The 20,187-nt window shown below is 40.2% G+C and overlaps 1 protein-coding gene across 1 annotated transcript; it reads left to right on the top strand.

Annotated features, from left to right (window-relative positions):
* Positions 1-5,711: 5,711 nt before the first annotated feature.
* On the top strand, positions 5,712-13,523 carry RAN (RAN, member RAS oncogene family). Its single transcript, XM_085321110.1, has 7 exons — positions 5,712-5,819; positions 6,817-6,859; positions 7,738-7,822; positions 7,913-8,038; positions 9,128-9,315; positions 9,907-10,077; positions 10,193-13,523. Exons 2-7 carry the CDS (start codon positions 6,824-6,826, stop codon positions 10,235-10,237), a joined length of 651 nt encoding a protein of 216 aa, XP_085177236.1. The 5' UTR covers positions 5,712-5,819; positions 6,817-6,823; the 3' UTR covers positions 10,238-13,523.
* The last annotated feature ends 6,664 nt before the right edge of the window (positions 13,524-20,187 follow it).

Below are 20,187 nucleotides of genomic sequence, written 5' to 3'. Positions count from 1 at the left end.
CGCCGATCCGCGCGGAGTGGTCGGGCGCGGCACCCGTCCCCCGGGGGGTGACGTCACGGCACCAATGGCAGCCGCGCGGCGGCACGTGGGAGCGCGTTGGGGGCGGGCGCTCCGCGGGGCGGGGGCGCTCGGCGCTGCCGGAGGGAGCGGCGGCGGCACCCGCGGGGCGGCTCCCACCCCCAGCAAGGCCGTGCTGCTGGGCGCGTCCCGGCAGGACACTGCAGCGACACGGGATTCTGGGAGGCCGTCGTGAGAGAAACGAGGATTTGTAAGAAGCTGCGATACAGTCGTTTTTTCAACGTTTGACGTTGCGTTTAATTCCTCTCTGGTGCGTGACGCGTGTAGGCCGCACACYTCATACAATTCCTATTCAGTTCACAAAGCGAACAGGCTGTTTCCTGCCTTCACTGACAGTTCTGCTCATTGCAGGCCACAGGCACTTCCCTTTACTGCTCTGTAATGCCGAACTACGGCTTGCTAGTCATTCCGGGAACATCTAAGAACGAYCTAACGACAGGAAAGTAAAGCTGCAGCACATTCTGAGGAACAGAAAACGAGCTGTGGGGGTTTTCTARCTCTTGACTAAAATGTGCTGAGAAATGTTGCCTTTTAGTGAGTTTATGGTCTTGGGTGAAAAAACAAAAACGATGACCACAAAGTGTCACAGGAGGGCGGATTAAGGACTCCGACAAAGTCCTAAGTCAATGCAGTAACAGATAACTTTTAAAGGCATGGGAGGTTCTAGGAAACATCATGGACGTACCATAGATAAATGGACATGCTATACATGAAGTCCTCAGTGGTCTTGTTCTTTTTCTAAGATGCTAGCAACTATTACTTCATACTGTAGTCCATTACCTATAATTATTAGTATCTCATATCTACCATATAAAGATTTTATCTCCCAAGTTTGTATGTTTAGGAAATTAATTTCTAAAAATGTTTCTTTTGGATGCTGGCCATAATAATCCAGTAATGATACATATTTTCCGAGTTGTCTTTAAACAATTCTACCCAGGTGCTGGATCGGGAATTTAAAGTTCCTGAATTAGCATTATAAGATGCTATAATAACAGTAAATTGTTAGAAAGGCTCTGAAGTTTCGTTTTCTGAAAAGTATATCAGCATCAGCCMTTCATCACTGGCTTAGTAAGTGCTTATCTTTAAAGACTATGAAGTCTCTTAAAGCTAGAAGCAGGCATGCTTTCATTCCTTGAATGGCTATTTTATTCTTTGGGGGGGAGTCTATCTTTTCAGTACTTATCTTTTTAAAATTTACTATAATCCATTTTATCTATCCATGYTGAAAATGACTAATTTCTTCCTTAAATTGCATATCACCTTGAACACTGGTGTGCAGAGCTCTATTCGTGTTTGAGCTAATATTCCAGATATTTCCACAATCAGTGCTTTGACTGGGAAACATACCTATATTCCTTTTCACTTCTTGCTGGCATTCACTGYTGTCATCTTCTGGAGTTTGCAAAATGCTTTGCTAATGTGGCAGTTGTGTTCAAAGATAACACACTGTTTAGCTCTGTGACTGTATTTACTCCAGTACAACCTTTTGTACCACTCATTTGCATCTTCCCTTAGTAAGTGCTGTTCTTTACTTAGTACATTCATCTGGGTCAGTGAGTTTCTAAGTTGGTTCACAGTTGAGCTGAGTCAAAATACAGGAAATGTAAAGATCTTTTAAGGGTAATTATTCTGCTGATTACTTAGTGATATCTTATGGACCCTAATCTCTTAGATAGTTATCTAACACTGTTGATTAGTGGTTGGAAGTGTTTTGTGGCCTTTGCTGAATGGGGCTATCTGGAGTAGGTATTTTGTAGATCCTCAGAACTGAATACTTATTTGTACATATTTAAAACAGATAATAACAAATAGATCCCATATGGTAAACTTATCTTTTCAACAACTTGTACATATTTGGCAGGACCTCAAATTCAGTGATTGGGGGCCTTTTAATTAGCAATTAATTAATTAGTCATTTTTAATTATTGCACAGTATCAYGTAGTATTATTGTTTTGTTTGAAGCAAAAAGGTAGTTTAATAATTAATTTAAAACAATACTTAGAAGCTTCTGTTGAAGAAATTCTCAATACTTCTGGGTTAGGTCAGAACAGCAGCTTTTTTTTATTATAGCTGGCTATAGGAAAGAGCACATGGCAGCAAAGGTAAAAATATGCCTCACCAATATGGTCTCCACATACCAAATAGGAACAAGGCTCTTTATGTATTTTCTTACTTATTGGAGAAGCTTCTTAAGCAGTCAAAGGACATAATCAAAAACCTTTCCTGTTATGGAACGCTATACGTGCCTCCAAGGCTGGTTGGATCTGGGTAAAACTCTGCTTACAGCTYGTCTATGAAGGGAAGTGCTAGAACAGTTAAGAAGCATCCATGACAGGGCTCAGCCAAGTTTGCCTTTTAAATCCCTAAAGAGTAAATAAAACCCTAAAATAGTCTATATATTTACACAGACTACTACAACTCCCCCGTTCCAGACTATGAGGCTCACACCCAGAGTACAGCAGAGGAGCTGCAGATGCCCAGCCCAAGGCACCTAAAAAGGACCTCTTACTGCCCAGGCCAGGCTGTCTCTTCACCCCCCTTGCCTCTAGGTTCCCTTACTCAATTGAAAGGAGTGTAAGTTTATCAACTTCTTYGTTTGCTCATTCATGAGCTTCCAGCATAGCAAGGCAGATTCCTTGTATRTTTTTGGCTTTTTGCTGGCTTGATGAACATTTCCAATTTAAGCAATTGTTACAAAAATATAACAGACAACACTTAAGAAGAAAACATACAAAGCATAAACTACTATAACACAGACAATCGCAGACAATTATAAGGAATCCGTATACAATCTTAGTTGCAGAGACTCAAACCAGTTCCACAAAATCCAGCTGTCTTCTTGATGCAGTTATGTGACCACCTCATGATGTATTTTTTTTCAAGGAATCATATCTTTTCATTATTGTCAGGGATGTAAGTACAACATTCTAGGCTAGTGTTTCCTAGAGTGCTGGGCTATCGCTCACTTGTTATAACTGCCCTGCGTTCATAATGAAGGGGAACAGTTTCTTTTGTAGGAAATAAAACTGGAGAATTCTTTTCAAATTGGCCCAGGCATTCCACGTGTTCTGTGGGCTCTGCTTAAATCAACTTTAGCTATATTTGAAAGATTAACAGGAACTGGAATTATTTATAGCCCTTCCCCCCCTTTGCATTAATTAGGAAGTAAGCTCAAATCCAACAATTCCAAGTATTTACATCTTGGGTATATTGGATGAACACATTAAAATATTAGCATAACATGTATGTAAATAAACAACAAGCTTTTTTGCACAAAAACTCAAGGCTATCAACAACTAGCTCACACAATTCAAGATCTAAGACTAAGACTGTAAGTCAGCTGATATACAAACAACAACTGACCATTTATCCATCCAGGGTCATCTGTGTTTCTTGGAAGAAGAGATGTCTTTTCCTGTGGGGCTTAAGCTCACTTGGGCAATGATGTGTGAATCCACTGCACTTAACTGCAGTGTTAGTGATTATTAGTGCCTTTCTGCCACAGCTGTAAGGCATTCTCCTGTTGGAACGCTTTAATGTACCCCAGTCTTCTGGCTCCAGGGAATGGCAAAGTCCAACAGGTGGTTTGGTAAGGCCTGTAGTACCTGTGTATGGAGACATCTTTAACCCTTCATTAAGGCTATACAGTAATTCAATAATATACCATCAATTAGTTGCAAATTAGTTTGAARATACTTTGAAAAATCTCTATATACACAGTACATCTTCAAACTTMCTTTCATTGTAATGCTGTGGTCTAAGCAGAAAAACATTCTTTATCCAAAACTCAGTTACATTGTGAAAACTGTGAAAATGTTTGGTAAATGAGTTTCTGTAAGTCATTTAAGTCTGGCAATGAAAAGTTGTATTTCTAGGTGTCTTCCCTATTGTTCACCACAGTCTGTGCAATGCAGACATGCAGTTTATATACTGAAATACAGTTTTCAGTGGAGGATTGGGTAAACAAATGAACTGTCATTCCATGATCAGTAGCGTGCTTCGGATTAATTACATACAGGGCTGAATTTTTATATTAACACTTGTTTGAGAGAAGGAGGACAAAGATCTGTTTCAGCATTTGCAGTCTACATAGTTTGATCAGCTTGGGAACTAACTGATACGAGAAACCAACTATCCCTTGGTAGTAGAATAGGAGTGTTCAAATAATCCAAGACTTGAATTTATTGTTATTTTAACAAGCTCCACATTTCTAAAGCATGCTTAGCACTGTATAGACAAAGTTACAGATTGAAAATTTTCTTAGAAGTGTTTATATTCTTAAACACTACCAAAAACTCCACTTATGTGGCTTTATGAGCTTCTATTAAGAAATGGATACCTATTCATCAAGAAGGTAGGTGGATTCACAATGGATTTATAGATAGCATTGTACTGAGAAAAACATGAACTATATGTTCTGAAAAACATCCTTCCTGGCACCTAGAAGTGATCACCAAAAACGCTGAAAAAAAATAGTACCATCTCCATCTCCTCAAAAAAAAAAAAAAAAAAAAAAGAAAACAAGCTCAGTGATTTTTGCAACAAAGGAAATCTTGAGTAAAATTTCGGGCTGGCATTCCACTATTAAATATGTGAATATTAGAGCAAAGAGTGCAACATCTCTTGTAAAGCTTTCTGTACATATTGCCTCCAAGTATGTCGAAAACAAACAAGAATAGTCTGTTTGTATGTATCACCTTCCATGAAAAAAATCTGTATTATTTCAAAACAGAGGTATTTAAAAATTCATGCATTTATCTTTGATCAGAGGATGCAGCAACAAACATGTTATGCAGGCTAAAAAAAAAGGAACACACTGCATAAGCAGACTAGGGTAAAAATATCAGGGAACTTAGAAGTCAGTATGACCCTGTGGACTCGATATTTATAATCCCACGCAAATTATCTATTTTAATGTTAATTAGTTTTTGAATAGCTTTGCTCTAACTAAAGTTTAGACTTGAGRGCTTAAAGAACTCTATTCTAAACCTGAGGCCTACAAATCATCTTTTATTTTTATCAATGCAGGTAAATAGTATTTTCACAAAGACGGGTCATTTTTATGAAGAACTGAAAACAATAGCCGCATGGCATGTTTAAGGAAAGTCCTTTTGAACGCAGCAGTTTTAACCCGAAAGCTTGAGTTAACTCTTGCTACTTTTTATTCGACTGCAAGACCTCTCTACTACTGGTGCCAGAGACAGTTTAACAGGTTTTCTCAGTAGCTACTTGCAGCTTTTAAACTTTGTCCGCAGGCCTGGRGTCAGCCGACTAGTTGATGCCACACTCCACTCCTCTCCCGGCTACACAAGGAGGGCAGAACGGGGGAGCCCGCTCAGCTCGGATGCGGATCGGAACGGCGCTGGCGCCTTTTTTCCCCCCCAAGCCACAAAGGGCTGCTCGGGAAGTGCTCCCCCGTTTCCCTTTTCCAAAGGGGCTAAACCTCGCCTGGCCACTGCCGCGCTCGGGACAGCAGCGCCGAGCTGCTCGCCGCGCTGAGGGCGCAGGGAAGCGGCCGCCGCCCCCGTTCACCTCAGAGACGGCGCCCGCGCGCGCCGAAGCGGCGACCGTGGCGGCGCGCGCGCGCCTAACGCCCGCTCGCAGCACGTGACGCGCGGCCCCTCCCCCCTCCCCGCGGCCGCGCGGCGTCGCTCTCTGGGTATTTGAACCGCGCTTCCGCCATCTTTCCAGCGCCCAGTCGCTGAGGGGAGAGGCACGGAGAGGAGCCGCGGGAAAGGTAACGGGGTCCGGGCGGCCTCCTTCTGCGTGGAGGAGCCGGCTGCGGGGGGAGAAGCGGRGCCGCTTTGTAAAGCGGGAGCGGTAGGGGCGGCGGTAGCCGTTGGCCGCCGCTGGGGAGCGGGGGTAGGAGGCGATGGGTTGGGTTGTAGCGAGGCGAGGCCGGGCCGAGCCGGGCCCGGGTGAGCGTTACTGCCGTGGCCCCTAGCCCGTGGGGCGTCCTCCCCTTCCCTCCCCCGCCGCACTGCCTCTGGGATGGGAGAGGGAGARAAGCAGGCGCCAGGCTCCCTTTCAGCCGAGATACGGGGCTGGGCGAGCTCTAGGAGSAGAGTCAGAGTGGGGCCTCCAGCGGGCCGGGAGTCTGCGGGGGGGAGGGGAGGCGGCGCGCGCTGCTCAGTCATGGTGGCTCCTGGCGGGGAGGGAGCATTAGGCCCGTTGGCGGGGCTGGGGGGAGCTGGAGGCCCGGCCGGGAGAAGGCGCTTAGGTGGAGGGAGCCCTGGAGGGCTCCTTCAGGGCTCTGCCGATCGGAAGGCGGATTCCCCTAAGGAACGCCGATTCCGGGCGGGAACCGCTTTATGGGGCCAGGTGGAATCCGGCTCCTGCTGCGCCGCCCTTCGGAGCTGCGGCTCCGTCTCTCCCTTCGCGAGCCCGAGAGCGAAGCGGGTGCGGTGGCCGCCTTTCGTTACGGGGCTCCTGGGCTGGGCGGGGAGGCGCCGCCGCCATTGCCGCGCGCGCTCCCGCCGCACGCGGGGAGCCCGAGAGGCGCTTCCTGCCCCGTGAATGGGCCCGGGACCACGCGCGCCCTGGCGCTGGGCAGGCGGGGGGGGAGCGGCGCTGTGGGCCGAGCCGCAGCCGCCGAGCCGGCGGCTGCTGACTGGCGCGCGGAGCACGCGCCTTAGGAGGCGATTTGGGAACTGAAAACGGCGTCCAGCCCCTTCCGGCTGGGCCTTGAACCAGCTTGCCTGTTGTGAGCTCACATGCTTCCATTTCCCCTGCAGACCCAGCATGGCYGCCCAAGGAGAGCCCCAAGTGCAGTTTAAGGTAAGGAATGGCATGGTGGTGTKTTTTTTTTCTTTTCTTATTTCTTCTTMATTCAGTAGAAAAGTAGCATGTATAACTCAAGAACTAGTGTAGATGGGCCAACAAGTTAAAATCAAACCTAYCATCCTTAACAATGCGAACAGGTTATTTTAGTGTAACACCTAATAACTTGTATAATAAGACTCTTGCATTGTGTCAGTGTGCTGCTACTTGTAGTTTAATAAAACTTAATGATATTTTGGCTATAGCATGCTTTGAAATAATATGCTTAGAAGCAAGGTTCACAGTAAGCAACAAGGGGGAAAAAAAGTCTGTAAAATAGTGTTTGAAGTTGTCTGTTAGTGATGGGGGAAAATGATTTAAAAAAAAATTAGAATGAAACCCCCTCTGTCTTCTCTGAAATGGGCAACCGGAAGTTATTAAGGCTGCTTTGTGAAAGATTAATAATTAGATTTATTACAGTACTTGGCTAGTGAACAAGATGCTCCTATTCCAGTTGTCTYGTAGTGCAGTTTTCCTAATTTTAAGGTTACACTGAATTTATGATTAAGTGATTTTTTTTTCTAGCCTCTCTTCAAATGCTGTCACTTTCAGATTGAATAACCTAAGTGTTCTTAGTTCAGTCATTTGTAGTTTAATAGAACCATATTTACAGTACACTGGTTTTCAGCTATAAGAACTAAACATTTTSACTTGAGTTAAAAAATGATAGGTTTAACAGCTTGGATTCTAGTACTGTGAGTTGCTCCATAAGGATTTTCATTTTTTTTGTTTACAGCACTTTGTAGAACTAAGATCTTTGCTTTTAGTATAAATACTAATTACTAATGTGGTATGGAAGTCCAATGCCCTACTTACCTGTCTTAATCTGCCAACAGCTTGTCCTGGTTGGTGATGGCGGTACTGGCAAAACAACGTTTGTAAAACGTCATTTGACTGGTGAATTTGAAAAGAAGTATGTAGGTATGTCTGCAGTAGTATGAGTTTTGCTATGTTACAATTAGAAGTGAAATTCACAAGTACTAAGGGGAATACTACTTTTTCTTTCTACAGCAACGCTKGGTGTTGAAGTTCATCCTCTGGTGTTCCATACTAACAGAGGTCCCATTAAATTTAATGTATGGGACACAGCTGGCCAGGAGAAATTTGGTGGCCTGCGAGATGGCTATTACATTCAAGGTAAGATGTGTATAGTTGTAAGTATATTTTGTCTTCTACAGTACGGTCCTGCTTCATTCTACTAATGTTAGCCACTCTAAAGTCTCAATATGGATTACAGTCATGAGCATGGCTTCTGAGTTTGCAGACCCTTTGTAGAGGCTCAGTGCTTTTGTCAGGMAACTTCCTCTAATGTAGGAATAATCTAAGCAGATCTTGTTTCCATATGCTAGTGCAGGGTTTGGTATTAACAAAAAATCTTGATGTGCTTTAAACAGTAAGATACTGCTGGTTAAATTCAATGATTATAAGGCAAAAGTACATGCTTCAGTCTGCATGAACTTAGCTGTATTAACTTACTGTGCTGGAGCAAGGACTTGCAACCTATGAGATGCAACATTCCAGACTTAATATTTTTGAACAGTTTATTAATTTCATTACTGATAATGAGGATAAAGCTGTAAATCTCCTTGCCAGAGTGTCTATTTATTTCTAAAGAAGTACTGATAGTGTCTCCAAATTTTTACTTGGCCAAGTGCTATTCTCTGCATCTGGGTCACCTCTGTACCCTTAAAAGTCTGAAAGGGTTTATCAGAGTTTGACATTCTTGCTTTTGCTTTAGAAATACCAGGATCAAGTCAAGTCCCTGTGTTCTTTGAAAAACTGTTTTGGACAAGGGCATCCTAACATGTGGACTACAAGTTCTCAATTTATGTGAAAGCCTGGATAGGATGTCTGAGATACAGGTGTTAACTGAATTCTGTCAAATATCTGGGTAAATAAAAGTTGGCTTTTGTAATTCTTGTATATTCCTACTTCATGCAATACGATGGTATTCAATAGGACACTTGCATGAATAAACCTAGGTGGTGTTTAGGACTGGGCACTAAAGATRTGAGATGGCATATGGTCATGGGCTGAATTTTGTGGACTTAGTATGCTTACAACTTCTTTGCTCAGCCTAGGGGCTCAGAGAGGCTATCATCTGTGAAGAAGTTAATGCAGGAATTGTAACAATAATATGGGGGTTTTAAGGATACTTTTTCTGTCTGCCATTTGGTAAGAAGGTGAGTGCYTACTGCACTATAAATTCTTACTGTTTTCTTACAGCTCAGTGTGCCATCATAATGTTTGATGTAACATCAAGAGTTACTTACAAGAATGTACCTAATTGGCATAGAGATCTGGTACGAGTATGTGAAAATATCCCTATAGTGCTGTGTGGCAACAAAGTGGATATTAAGGACAGAAAAGTCAAGGCAAAATCCATCGTCTTYCACAGGAAGAAGAATCTCCAGGTATGATGGCATGAGTTTGTAGGAATGCAAGTTTATTAAACCTTAAACTGCAGTTGGGTTCTGTGTACTAATTTGATAATATTTTGGTGTTCAGTGTTTGTCACTGCTGATTACAGTTTTTCAACTTTGTCCTGTGTGCTTCTCGATCCTAACTTAAAAGGAAGGGAGAAGTGATCTTACAGGGGTGATCACGACTAGGTTTGAGCAGAAGCAATGATAAGAGATTAAAGAGCATATGTATTTGGCTTTTACTGCTTAGAGTCCCATCAGATCTTGCAGCAGTGAGATCCTTCCAAGTAGGCTAAGTCACAGGAGAAAAAAAAGGTAGMTGCACTATTCTCCTGAAAGTTCCATCCTTGGTCAGATCAGATACCTTAGTTATGTAGTATGCACTATTTGATTATCTATGTGAAACTGTACATTTCTAGGCCTTTTAGGTCTTAACTGTTTCTGAGAGTGTAGATGAAAATCATCCAGTGGGGGGAAAAATTACAAGGTAAAAGTAGAGCTGATAAAATGCTTATTAGTCTTTAGTATTGCCTAAAAATCTGGAGGTATCTTCTTTGTGTGTAACATATGTTCTTTTTGCAGTATTATGACATTTCAGCTAAGAGTAACTACAACTTTGAGAAGCCTTTTCTCTGGCTTGCTAGAAAGCTAATTGGAGATCCTAACTTGGAGTTTGTTGCCATGCCTGCTCTTGCACCACCAGAAGTTGTTATGGACCCAGCACTGGCAGCACAGTATGAGCAAGACTTACAGGTAACTGAGAATGGGTACAAAGATCAAATGGTTGCCCATTTGCTTGATACTAGTACTTGGATCCCTGGGGCGAACAAYTGAACAGCTACTTAAGTAACAATTTCTTTGTTTTCAGATTGCTCAAACCACTGCACTGCCAGATGAAGATGATGACCTGTGAGGAATGAAGCTGGAGCCCAGCGTCAGAAGTCTAGTTTTATAGGCAACTGTCCTGTGATGTCAGTGGTGCAGCGTGTTTGCCACTTTATTATCTAGCTGAGCAGAACATGTGCTTAATCTTTGGGATGCTGAAAGAGCTGAATGGGCTTCGGAGTGAATGTGGCAGTTTAAAAAAACTTCATATTTTGGACCTGCATATTTAGCTGTTTTTTGGACTGCAATTATTTCCCCTTTGAGTTTCAAATATAAGACTGCTGCAGTCACATCAGAGTATTAAATGGTAAATCTTGTTTCTGTCATTCCCATTCTTTTTTGTTTAGATAATAAAGTTGTATTTCAAATATCTCTAAGCAAGTGAACTTTTATGCATTGCTAGGAATAATTCTTCAAAAAATGTCTTCTGCCCTTCTGTTGAGGCTAATATTTGGTTGTCTACTCTATCTCTCCTTTTCCTCTTCCTCTTCCGCACACCCTTTCCCTTGTGTTTCTTGTTATGCTCCTCTTACTAAGTCAGAGCTGACAGTTATCCTTCCCTGTATTTCCTGAAGCCTGTAGTTAAGCACCTGAGGAGAGCTGGGTTAACTGCCAGGTAAAACTAAAGCAGTGAGCACTTGACTGGTAAGTGTGACTGAATCAACAAATAAGCATAAACTGTCCCCTACAAATGGGCAATTCTTGCAATCTGSAGGGTTTCTTGAGTAGTTCAGCTTGCATATGCTACCTTTAGATATATTCTYTGAACTCTAATTTACAATATGTTCTGTAACATGCCTTCAGAGCTCTGTATTTTAGTAGCCTGAAACAAATGACATCTAGATCTGTTAAGTGATGTAAAGCTTTATCTTTGCATGGAACATCATTCAGTAGAGCTATAGCTGATAAAAAAAAATTCTACTCATCTTAATTCACTAATTAGAAAACAGTAGTTGAGCTAAAAAGCTCTTGGTTACAAAACAGCATATTAACTAAAACCACACTTGTATAAATAGCAAGACTTTACTGTAACTGCACCAAGTTCTTAATTTGGAACTCTAGCTTATTACAGCACAAATGGTGGAAAATGTCAACTTTTAACACTATCTTGTAGAAATTAATCTTGGTCAATATTAGTACTGCTAGTAAACACAATATAAGTTTAAGATTCCATTTTTCAGTAGTGTTTGAGTACATGAAGCCTTGAACTCTTCAGTTTTGTATTTTGGTTTATTAATAAAGTGAAGCATTTCATTTATTCCTCTTAATTTGCATGTTTGTGTACATAACTCCTGCTACTTGATTATTTCTTAAATAACACTTCAACCATTCTGATATGTGGTTGCAAGAGAGTGAAGTATGAACATCTGTTTATTAAGAACTACTAAGTTCTGTATTGCTTAACTAGTTAATGTGAGTTATGGTATTTAGAACCTGAAACTAACTAATGAGTATTTTATCTGCTACAAAGTAAAAAGACCCAACTCCCACTTAAAACATTCTGTTGAATCTTGCTGCATCGCCTTGCTTGAACTTCGTATTATGGGTTTGTCTGTAGTTCCTAATTTACCTGTGTGTACTGTGGCTAATATTACTAGCTTGATCATRTGCTGCTGCTTTACTAGGTGCAGTAGCTTTTTTTCCTTTAAGCTGTCATGCTTCTGAGAACATTGCTTTGAAAGTGCAGATTGTAATAATTCTGTAGTGTTAACTCYTTAAAACAAGTTGCATTTTTTTTCTCCTTTTATTTGTGTTCTCTGACAGTGTATGCATTTATGCTGTGGTATCTACAACTCACCTGCAGTACACAGGTGTAAAACTGCTGAGATTTTTGCTTTGTAGCCTTAATCCTTCCAACTCCACAAAAACTACTCTGATGTAGGTGGTAATACTTGGCCTGCTGTAGTGTAATCTTTGTAGTTTACAATGTTTTGAGGGTGTGATTAAGTCCACTAGTTTACAGCTTTATATTCAGTTTGTTGTATCCAGAACCTGTTAACTATTGATTATAAATAATGGCAGTAGTCTTGGTTGGCACATGTGCAAATTCCTTTCAGCTGTAGTTCCTTATCTGTAATACTTCAGAAGACTCAGAGCTGCAGACAACTTTCAGTAGCTGTCCAACAATTTTTTTTAAATCTATTTAAGTAATGAGGAAAATAAAATTTGCCTRTAAGTGCTTCCGTGCCAAATAGTCGCATCAGTGTATATTAGAGCTCTGCCATTAGTGCAACTGAACCCATGAGACTATTCCTTGCAATGCTCACTCTGTTCTACTTGCTTGATTGTTAGATGTGTGCATGGTTGGGTCATGATAAAGGTAGTATATACTATGTTCTTTATACCTCAGTTGTTTGTGCATTTGCATGTGCTAAGGTGTCTAGTTTCACAGCTCYATTTTCCTACTGGAGACCTTACTGTATTCAGTTTTTGCAAGCAGGAGGAGGTGTTGGAATGTTTACTGTTCCTGCTTCCATGATGAAGGCTTGAGGGCTTCAACTGTGAGTCCAGAGGCTTGTATTAGAAAAGGAATTGGGAAATTGGTGCATGTTCAAACTTGAACATAAGGCAAAAGCATCAGTTTAAGAAACTGGTAGAGGAAGTATTTCACTGCTGTGACCACGTATTATTACTATACCTTTTAAGTGAAAGGAGCATTAAAGGCCTGTTTAGGAAAAATAAGGTTGTCCAGGGTAGATCTCTGAAGATCTCAACAGGTGGTCTTTAATGGAGAARTTCCTCTAATCTTCTAGTTAAAATATGCTGCTTCATCTACAGCAACTGGAGTGCCATGCAGCAGGAGGGTCAAAGTCTGCCCCATTTGATATACAAGTTGCAGTACAACAGAACATAGTCTCATCTCAGACATGKTTTTTCTGTTGCCTTTTTTCCTGTTAGTCTTGAACTAAACTGGTGGAAAAAGTGCTGAGACAAACTTCTCTTCTGCCTTCGCCTTCCTAACATGCAATCACAGCTTGGCTAAAGTCAGCTGCTTTCCTGACCTGGATTGATAGTACTAATCAGTTCTCTTGCCTGAGCTTTGGCAACAGTAAAGTAGGACCTTTGTAAAGCCTCTACAGTAGGACTGATACAGCTGTCTTACAAACAACTGAGAAACAATCTCCTATGCTTTGCTTGTTTTTAAATTGGTACTTCATAAGCTGATTTTTTTTTCCTGTGCTAAAAGACTTAAATTAAGAATGTTTGTTTTTCTTAGCACAAGCTAGTTATATGAACATCCCGTAAGTCTTTCTGTGCATCCTCAAGCTTTGTCTCTACAAATAGCCAGAATCAGTAAACAAACTGAGGACAAATATTGAGAGTTCATGCCTGTGTTGTCCCAGTCCAATAGCTTTTATAATCTACTATTTTCTTTCTGACAGTGCTCTGGCTGCAAGACTTGAAGCTGTAGTGATTTAGGAGTTCAGCACCATTTGGCTTGATTGTAACTGTCTGGTGTAGGCTATACACTAGAGGGACAAAAACATTACTTTGTTTCAGAGTAAACTGAGCTGACAAGTCATAGGAAGTTAAATGTGGAGGAATTTTATACTTAAAAGGAAGGCTTAATATTATAGCCTATTTAACAGACTTGAGACTGATAAGCCACACTAGTCTTTGATTTATGAGTATATATTTAATTATTTAATGGCCCTRTAAACGTTTAAACATGGGGCAGATGTTAGTCATACTAACGCCTAACAGACTCTAAATTCTTGTTTAGGTTACAGATTTGGGCTTAAAAGGCAAATACAAATATTGTGACTGGGTGGTGCTAGTGATTCATTTTTTGTGGTCTGCTCAGTTTGAAATGAGTGAGTGACAGCTCCAAAACTCTGGAGTAGTGTTTGGAAGCTATTACCACTGTAATGGTCTGATGTTAGTAATGGTCTGCTAGTTCATATAGGAATTGATCATTTTTGGCTGTGGATATTGCTGTCATCTTGGGATTCTGTCATTCAAGTAAAATTCAATTTCCCATTAAAAAGTCTGATGCTTATTTAGGGAAGAGTTAAAATACAGATAGTTTTTTGAACAGTAGAAGGTCATAAATGAGACTTCACATTTCATAWAACTTGAATGTTTGATCTACAGTCTTTGAAATGTGGCAATTTTGATCGCTTACATGAAATATGACTTTCATCTGTATGGTTCCAGATATGAGCTTGACTAATCCACAGTTGTGTATTTCTGGTTTTTTAGTAAAAAGGCTGAAAAGGGCAGCTTGAATGAAAGACCAGCTTGAATGAAGTAACTGTAAAGAAGGATGGTCATATAAACATGTAGCTCTTGGGGTTAACTTTTTGGTCTTCCCCGTTTCCCCCTGCCGAACAAACAAAGCTTTGATCAATGCAAGAACTGGTATCTAGGAAGATTTGAATGATCACTGTCCTTCCTGTTGTCAATGTTTTCTGTCAACGTTTTAATCACAAGATAGGGAATTGGACTCGAGCATCGGAATCTTTCCTGATAGTTATTATCATTTAAGGCTTTATATAGGGCTTTAAGCTAAAGACGATAAAACCGAGTCACTAATGTAAATGGTTCTTTCTTGCTTTGGACTCACTATCAATGTAAGATTTATTGTTTGTGAGCCAGTCCTATCATCTGATTTCCCAATTGTATTACGTTATATTAACTAATTCCTACAGCTGCTACTACAAGCTTGTCACTACATGAGAAAGTGGTAACTGACTTTTTTGCATCATAGTACGATCAGAAATCACGATGGAAAGAAGTGAAATGTTTTGCTTATGGTGAGGATATGAAAGCAATATTTTTTTTCTTTTTTTAATGGACTACACAATAACACACTGCTAAAYTTTCAGTTCTCTGATTTGGTTTGCAGGGCAAGTATTTGAGGAAAACAAATATTTGAGGAAGCCAAACAACACTTTCTATKGACTGAAAAAGATGAATCATAATCAAATTGCACTACATTCCATTTCCTATTGCTTACAGTCCTCTGATTCTGGAACTTTATTTTCATATTTGGGTACAGATGCTTTGTTTTATTTGAATGCCAAAATTAAGGTCTAATTGTACAACTCCTGTTTCAAACTACAGCTAACAAGTACACCATTTTTCAAAGATTCAGAGTGCATCATCTGCCTGAGTTGAAAGTGCAGAAGGTAAGAGGTTTGAACCTGACTAAAGAACAACTTAGCTCACTGTCTGAGCAGCAGGCCTGATACAGTGCGCACAAACAAATAAAAAAACAACTGGCCGTGGAGAAAGAGTGGCTTCTGTGCATCTTTCTTCTCATGTTAGCTATATACGAGTGGACTATGTAGCATCCAAGGAAGAGAGTTTAATTCCAGGTCTGCGTGGAAGTGTTTTCCAATGGAAAAAGAGAAACAGCTTCTGTGGTTCCAGTTTCAGCCACAGGATGGGGCACGTTGTCTGTGCAACTAGTTTGGTTGAGTGAAGCTATTGAACAAAAATACCTGTTGGGGTTGCACGAGCAGCGTGTATTCTAAGAAGAAATAATCAGAGATGCTTTTAGGTTTAACAATAACAAATGATTACACTTGTGAAAGTGTATTGTAAAATTGCTGTTTGCAATTTTATCTGCCAGGACCAGAGAAGTGCAGTAGCAGCTGCTGGTATGAGTTCGAAGAGTAGATAATCCTTATTTTCTCTGTACAGTSTTTCTACTCCTTGAAAAACAAGCTGAACGTAGTTGCACTTTTTCAGGAGGCTATTTCTTCATCTTAATTTAATCCACTAAGACTGAGCTAGAGCAAGACAGTGAATTACAGGAGGGTTTCTTGTCACCCTACTGTTTTTAGCATGACAAAACCAGTGCTGTCATACATCTTTTAAAAAAGAATCAGAGATCACTATATAGGAGTAATCGATATATTGATGTTGAACTCAGTAAAACTTGGCCTGAATAAATAAATCTACTCATGAAGTGCTGAACCCTCAAGTTTTTTTTTTTTTTTTTAAACCCAGAAGTCTGATGTGAAATATGTGATAGTCAAATCTGACAAAGCACACAACTATATTACGCTTTGATCTTGTCAGGTGGAAGTACAGGTAGTGACCTGTACAGAAAGTTTGAAGGACTGATGTTATTTTATAGTTAAGTTTGCATTTTTTTCCCTCTTCTGTAAAGCGATTGCAAATAAGGGGGAAAGGTGTTCTTCCGCTCAGGCTTTCAGATTTGCAATGAAGTTGGCCAGAAGAACTGCACTATGGCAACTTTCTCTAATTATACCAGGAAACACTAACCTGAAAAGAGTCTTAGTTCAAATGGTTTCAGCATATTTAAAGGGTGATAAAATGCCTCTCTGCTGTCCAACCAAGGTCCCTGATTCAGAGTGGAATATACTTGTGACTGACTGTGCAGGCAAATTCCCAGCTGCTAAAATATTCAGGGAACTTCTGGCCCCTAGAGCACAAGAGAAGCCCAGGTAGCATGGTGCAAAACTATTGTAGCATCGTCAGAGGTATAGCCTAGATTGTCAATAATATAAAGCAATGAGTAAAACATTGCTTTTGACAGGGAGAAGACACTTCTGTGTTGTAGAGGTCTAAACCAGTAAGGAGTACAACAGAACTCAGAYGTGAGGAAAGTACACATGCAAGTCGTACTACCAAGAAAAGTATTGAAAATTGCTGAATACATGCATTCAAAAATATAATTATAACTAAATGAATGATTTAGTAGACTAAACAATGTCTACTAGTAGACATCAAAGCAAATATATGAAGGTGGTGGTGAGAAAAATAAGCAGAATGGGTGGGGGAAGATGATATCATTAGAAGTTTCTCTGCCTCATAAGAATCAAAATAAGACCAGTTTGGTATTTGTCAGACTGGAAGAGCTTCCTGTAGCCGTGTGCGAGGGGCTGATCATGTTGCTGCTCTGCTTTTGTAGAAGCTGCCTGTGAAACTGCCCTAATACTCTACAAACTGAAGATGACTTGTCAGAGTGATTTGTCACACTTTCTTGTAGTTCAGTAGCTTAARTATTCTGGATCAAGCACTATTTCAGTGAACAGCATCCTTCGGGTAACTTGTAAAGCATAAATATACTTTAGGCATCTAATGCATATTTTGTAGTGTGGTTCAAAACTTTTATTTGTACCCTAGGGCAAGCACTTTTCTATTGCTTTCTGTCGCTCCTCTAAGTTACTTTTGGTTGACTGTATTTTGGATGTGTTCTGAAGTGTTCTGGTTATAGGCAGAACACTTAGCAGGTAGTTACTGTCTCTTTGGTATGTGCATATACAGTGCCTTGTACAATTAGGACCATGCCTTGAGCTTGGAGACTTCAGTGTAACACATGCAACAATAATACTTTTATTGTTGTGTGAATGTTCTGTACCAGCCTTGCAGAATTTAAAATGAAAATGAACAAGCATAAGCATAAAAACTACTCTCTTGCCTTTTGTAGGACTAATGGACAAAAATAATGCTATCTGCTTTGATTAACTATGCTTTCAAAGTTGCTTTGCGTTTTAATTGCTCTTGCTTTCTATTGTGTGGATACTTCCTAGYGGCTTACTGCTATCGGAGGGCTTTCATCTGCTCTGAACACTGGATAGGTCCTGCTTGTAAGTGCCTGGCACRTGTCACTGTGCATTTAAAATCTCATGTGTTAAGCTCTGTAACGTCGCTTTATCGTTGTGAAATATGTCTCTGTTTAAGAAAATGTGACTACCTGAATGATGCCAAAAATACGTAGTTAATATAGGCAGTGACTTTTTGGCAAATAAGATTTGACTTAATCACATCCTTGTTTTACTACTTTTTTTTTTTTTTATTATAGAATTAACCAATGTTATATAAGCTTAGTGTTCTGTTGCTAAACATTAAGGCTCAGGTTATCAAAGATTCAGTTAAATGAATTGCATACCTACAAATCTTTGGGATTTATAAAAGCCTCAACTATTCTTGGAAAAACCAAGCATTTTGTACAGTGTCCAGAGTAAGATATTCAAGCCACTACTACAATACAAAAAAAMCAATGATAGTCAACAGAAAATAAAAAAGATAAATCCAATAGCTATTAATCAAGAAGTGGGACCAAAGAAAACTCAAACACATAATTTATTATATGATATTTATCTGCTTACTTGGTATCTGAAGCAGCCTCTTAATGTTTTCATGAAGAATGATAGGTAAATTAATCAGCTTAACTTTATCACTGTAGCATGGTGTAAGTATTTTCATCTGACTAATCCTAACTTTTATTGCCACAAAGCTGACTTTTGTTTGCTGGATTTTTGTTTTCTGGCACCARCTCAGCGACTTCCCATTTTCTTAATTAGAAAAATATTTTTGTATGATAGCATTAGCCTCATGAATTCACTCTGATTTGTTTGTTTTTCTTCACTATGAACTGTTCTATTGTCCTTTTATGGTATAATTGACTCAAAGGAAATCTCATGTGATATTTTCATAAGAATGCGATCTGCTTTCTGACTTGTTTTTGCCGAAATGTCTTTCACTACCTGTAGTGCCGTAGAGTGACTGTTCTCGTAGCGGCCGTGGTACTTTGCTGTTCTGCGGAGCGTTTGAGCCCCTCGTTAACAGCGGTTCTTGTGCAGGTCCCTGCTGGGGGCACTGGGCCCAGCAGAGTAATATGCTCCTGAAGCAGCTGGCTGCATCGGATCAGGTAGCTCCTGACTCAGCACCTGGTTGCACTGTTGAAGATACCAACTGCATGAGAAGATGCACTTCAAGATTCTTCCTATTGTTAACCACACTAATACAGATACATACAGATTTTACTGAAGCTATCTTTCATGCTATTAAAAACATCTACCCTGYATCATGCCTTCTTTCAAAGGCAATATCCATTTTTCAGATGGTACTGATTTTTAAAGACTACACAAAATCTTTAGGTAACACTTTCTTAAAAAGGTCTTGAAAGACTTGCTTTTGTTCTAGTACTAAAATTTTTCCTTACAATGCCTGGAGATCTTTGTCTGTTTCTTTTGGGGGATATTTTTTTGCTATGTGTTGGGAATTCAAATCAGTTGTATTTCAGAATTCATAATGAAAATTTTTAGTGATGATTCTTGCCAAGGTTAATATCATTTGACTATCAGGAAAAAATTAAGGAGAATATTCAAATATATGAATGATTTCAAAAGCCATAAGATTCATGGAAAAATACACCTGGAATGGACCAAAAGAAGTGATTTCTCCTCTTCATCTTCTAAGGTAAGACTGTCTGCTTTTACAGTGTTCCTGACAAGTGTCCATTCTTCGAGGCCTTCAGTAACAGATTCCACAGCCCTTTCTCTCCTTCACTTTTCTTACGCTTGGTTTTACACTAGCACTAGTTCTGTTCTGCATATTAAACTGAAAATGTGGGTTTTGTGTAAGAATTGTCCTTTGGAGCAAAGAGAGGACCTATTTGCTGAAATTGAAAGAAGTTGAATCAATAGCAGTAGTTAAATTAAAACAAAACTGGTGAGAATACAGCAGTCTATTGTTCAAAATATTAATCAATATGCAGTATTTGATTCCAGATGTCAAGTTCATCAGAATGAACAGGGTTTCCTTTTCTAATCGTGTAACTTGCCTGTGCTCTCATTTTTCGTTTACTGTAYAAGCTACCCACATTATAACAGTGAAAGCTAGTTAAGCTCTAATTCTTTTGAGGTGCCTGAATAAAAGACACTCTATGTGCAGCCTCCTGTGATCGTGAAATATCTTCACCCAACGCAGTTCACACTAACGTTCTTCCAGTCGGCTCCCTTCTTCAAAGAAGAAACGAGAGGTTGGAAAATGAAAAACACCCCAACCCTTCAAACTACAGTGCTTTCATTTTGAGTGCTGCCAAATGTAAATYGAATCTGTCTGTCAGGATATGGGAACAGTTTTTCGAAAACCAAGTTAGTTATAGTCTTGGTGAACTGGGTGGAGCTGGTTTGGACCAAGCCATGGCTCCTTTGAAAGGCTGAAGTGAACCATGCAACAGAAGAGGCAGCTTTTAGTCTGCTCTGCAGATACCGA

This window comes from Rhea americana, unplaced genomic scaffold, assembly GCF_003343005.1.
Source record: "Rhea americana isolate MKP2758 unplaced genomic scaffold, rheAme1 scaffold_68, whole genome shotgun sequence".
NCBI lineage: Eukaryota > Metazoa > Chordata > Aves > Rheiformes > Rheidae > Rhea > Rhea americana.
The sequence above is the reverse complement of the archived record's forward strand: the minus strand, read 5'-3'. Positions and strand labels throughout refer to the sequence as shown.